At 52.2% G+C, this 3,241-nt stretch overlaps 1 protein-coding gene across 1 annotated transcript; it reads right to left on the bottom strand.

Moving 5' to 3' along the window:
• Window positions 1–1,332: 1,332 nt before the first annotated feature.
• On the bottom strand, window positions 1,333–2,837 carry LOC124655726 (AAA-ATPase At3g28610-like). The gene is made up of 2 exons (XM_047194581.1): window positions 2,242–2,837; window positions 1,333–2,158 (listed from the first exon to the last, which is right to left on the bottom strand). The coding sequence occupies exons 1-2, from the start codon at window positions 2,835–2,837 to the stop codon at window positions 1,333–1,335; spliced, it is 1,422 nt and encodes a 473-aa protein (XP_047050537.1).
• Window positions 2,838–3,241: the final 404 nt, after the last annotated feature.

Raw genomic sequence — 3,241 nt, 5'->3', positions numbered from 1 at the left:
GGATGGTGGTCTATCTATTTTTCAATACTCGGATGATACAATTCTCTTTATGTAACATTATCTTGGGAAAGCAAGAAATCTAAAATTAATCTTATCAGCTGAGCAATTATCAGGTCTGAAAATTAATTTCCACAAAAATGACTTCCTTTTTGTTTCGTCTATGCCCAAGACGAGGCTGACATGTATGCCGAATTGTTTGGCTGCGGTTTGGGACAGTATTTAACTAAATGTGAATGCTAAATTTTCGGTGGATTGCATGTACAGATCACTGCTCCATTCCAATGAGACGATTGATAATAATAAAAAGATTTGGAAAATGAAGATCCTGCTGAAAACTAAAAAATTTGCGTGGTATCTTCGTCGAGAGGTAATCCTCACTAAGGAGAACCATGCAAAACATAATTAGCAGGGAAGTAAAAAAAGTATATCCTTTGCTTTTAGGATGAAACTATAAAACACTTATTTTTTCGGCATAGGTAGCAGCGTAATCTCTGGATTGAACCTTCACCACCTTAGGTGTCAATACAGTTTCCAGTGGACTACTTGTATTGAGCCTTTTTTTTCTTCTTATTTAGAAGATAGATTTGAGCGGCTGCATCTTAGTTATGCAAATACCTGGTGCAATGCTTTTAACCTTTTAAATAATATAAAGGGTCTTTTATCGAAAAAAATGAATTGGGAAAACCGTGAGAAACGAGTTGCTGCCGGTGGAAAGCTGTTGCCCCATGTCATTTTATACAACGCCACGAAACGCAGTTGATCGCACTCCTTGCCGGCTAAGCTTCAACGTTGGCCAGCATATCTAAGGTGGAGGTGCACGGGGGCATGGTTCTCCTCAGCTTCGGGCAGACGCCCTGAGTACAGCTTGACTGGCTGCAAGCACCTCGCACATACGGAGGTTGTGGTGCCGAATTACCTATTGAAAGTTCTGAACTAAACCGTGGAAGAGACACCTGAGTAACAACTAACAAGACACCTGCAAAAACAAAGTACAAGAAGCACAAACAAAATAAAAGTAGGATCATTGAGATTTTGCTAAATCTCAATTTCAGAATCGATTGAAACTTGCTGAAATTTTCTGTTGACCGACCTAGCTACCAAAACCGATAAAAATAAAAAATGACACAATAACAGTATTGTTGAGTCATGTATTTTATAACGGAGGGAGTAGCAGTACCAAAGCTGCAATTATGTTTTCTCAAACTGTACACTTGCAAAACTTACCAAATGCGCTGGTTACCAAGCTAAGCTAGTTGTCGCACTACTAGCGAGTTCTTCCGTCCGCCGTGACTTCGCCGCCGTTGTTTTTCTTTGATTCTCCTCGCTCTTCCCCTACTCCGGTGCAACTTTCTCCTTGGCCGCTCTCTTCTCCTCGCGCTTCTTCTTGAGCTCGTCTACCAAGCGCGCGAGGCAGGCATCCACGCCGCGCCGGGCGGTGCGCTCGGAGGGCATCATGAGGCACTCGGCGACGTCCGCCGGCGTCATGTCCGCCACCTGCAAAAGCTCCTCCACATCGTAGAAGAGAGGGTGCGCGTCCACCCCGAGGTAGTTCTTGGCGAGCGTCATGAACGCCCCAAACTTGCAGTAGGACATCTCGACGTGCATGTCCATCCTACCCGGCCGGATCAGCGCCGGGTCAAGCATCTCGGGGCGGTTGGTGGTGATCACGATGATCCGCTCGCCGCTGTGCGCCGACCACAGCCCGTCGAGGAAGTTGAGCAGTCCGGACAGCGTCACCATCCTGTCGTGTGACTTGTCGACGACGTCTCTTTGCGGCATCATGCTGGCACGGCTGCCGGTGAGGTCGAGGGAGCAGTCGATGTCCTCGATGACGATGATGGACTTGCCCGTGGTCTCGACGAAGAGCTTGCGGAGGTCGCCGTTGGTCTGTAGGGAGGTGAGCTCGATGTCGTAGATGTCGTAGTTGAGGTAGTTGGCCATGGCGGCGATCATAGTGGTCTTGCCCGTTCCCGGCGGGCCGTAGAGGAGGTAGCCGCGCTTCCACGCCTTGCCGATGCGGCAGTAGTAGTCCCTGCTGTTTCGGAAGTCGTCGAGGTCGTCCATGATCATCTGCTTCTTTGCTGGGTCCATGGCCAGAGTCTCGAAGGTGGTCGGGTGGTCGAAGTCGATGTAGCTCCATACCTCGTCCCTCCTAGAACTGAGCGATCAACATGGAAATTGAGCTCATTAACAAGCAGTGCTGATAACTTTCAATGAAACAAGATAAAATCGATTACGTACTGGTAGTTGAGCTCCTTCTTGTTGGAGTAGAGCCTGCGGGGACGGTTGCGGGCGGCGAGCTCCTGTCCGGTGCGGCGAACGTAGGGCAGGTACTCGTCGACGACGAGCCTCCGGTGGCGCTCGTGGAACGTGAGGCGGCAGCACCTCCTCGCCGCCTCGGGATGCGGCACCGCCGACCACCACAAGGTGACGCCCTTGAACTCGTCGGCCACCTCCTGGCCTTCGCGGAGGCTGAGCACGAGGCCGTGGCCCTCGGCGGCGCCATCTGCGCGGAGTTCCCGCGCCTCCCGCGAGCACGCCAAGCTCAGGTAAGCCAGCACCTCCCCGTAGGCGTCGCTCGACTTGACGCCGCCCTCGGGGCCGTAGTAGTAGGAGTGGTCTTCCGGCTTGGCGGCGACGTCAACGGTGACGAACGGGTCTAGGGACGGGAGGAACCGCCGCAGCGGCCGCCGGAGGTGCTGGTTGAAGAAGGACCTGAGCACCCCGAGAGCCACCGGCGCCAGGTACATCCACGCCGAGTTGGTGAGGTGGTACAGCATGCTGCTCTGACTTGGTGCAGATCGCTGCACCGCTCCTCTGCTTCCGGCTGACTCCATGGATAACGATAATGGTACGGTTGTGGTGGATGCGATGATCTAGCTTTGCCTTTGTAAATACCATTGACAAGCTGTGGTTTGGAAAGAGATAGATATGGCTGAGATTATGCCTGTAATTGGGCACGTTAGCGGTGGCCCACCAAGTGCCCGCCTGAGCCCATCAAGGTAAACGGAATGCCGCTATGTATCCGTAATAATACGTTCATCAAAAGCGGCGTCCGTGTATACCCGCCAGCGTCAGGCAAAAAATAGCTAGCTGCGATTCCCCCAGCCTCGTCAGGAACAACCAGCGATCCCTCTCTGTAGGAATGCTTGGCGCCGTGACACCTCCCTGAGAACCTCGCCAAGAACCTCGCCGGCCGCCGGGATCCCCAAGAAAACATTGGAGGCGGAGGGCAATGGCC

This window comes from Lolium rigidum, chromosome 1 (assembly GCF_022539505.1).
Source record: "Lolium rigidum isolate FL_2022 chromosome 1, APGP_CSIRO_Lrig_0.1, whole genome shotgun sequence".
NCBI classification, from domain to species: domain Eukaryota; kingdom Viridiplantae; phylum Streptophyta; class Magnoliopsida; order Poales; family Poaceae; genus Lolium; species Lolium rigidum.
Note: the sequence above shows the minus strand (reverse complement) of the source record. Positions and strands in the feature narration are given on the sequence as shown.

Bases quoted from the DNA above. Each gene is read 5' to 3' on its own strand.
- LOC124655726 (XM_047194581.1), bottom strand. From the start codon at position 2,837: ATGGAGTCAGCCGGAAGCAGAGGAGCGGTGCAGCGATCTGCACCAAGT. The intron at 2,159-2,241 runs GTACGTAATCGA...TTGATCGCTCAG, and splicing joins AAGAAGGAGCTCAACTACCA to TTCTAGGAGGGACGAGGTAT.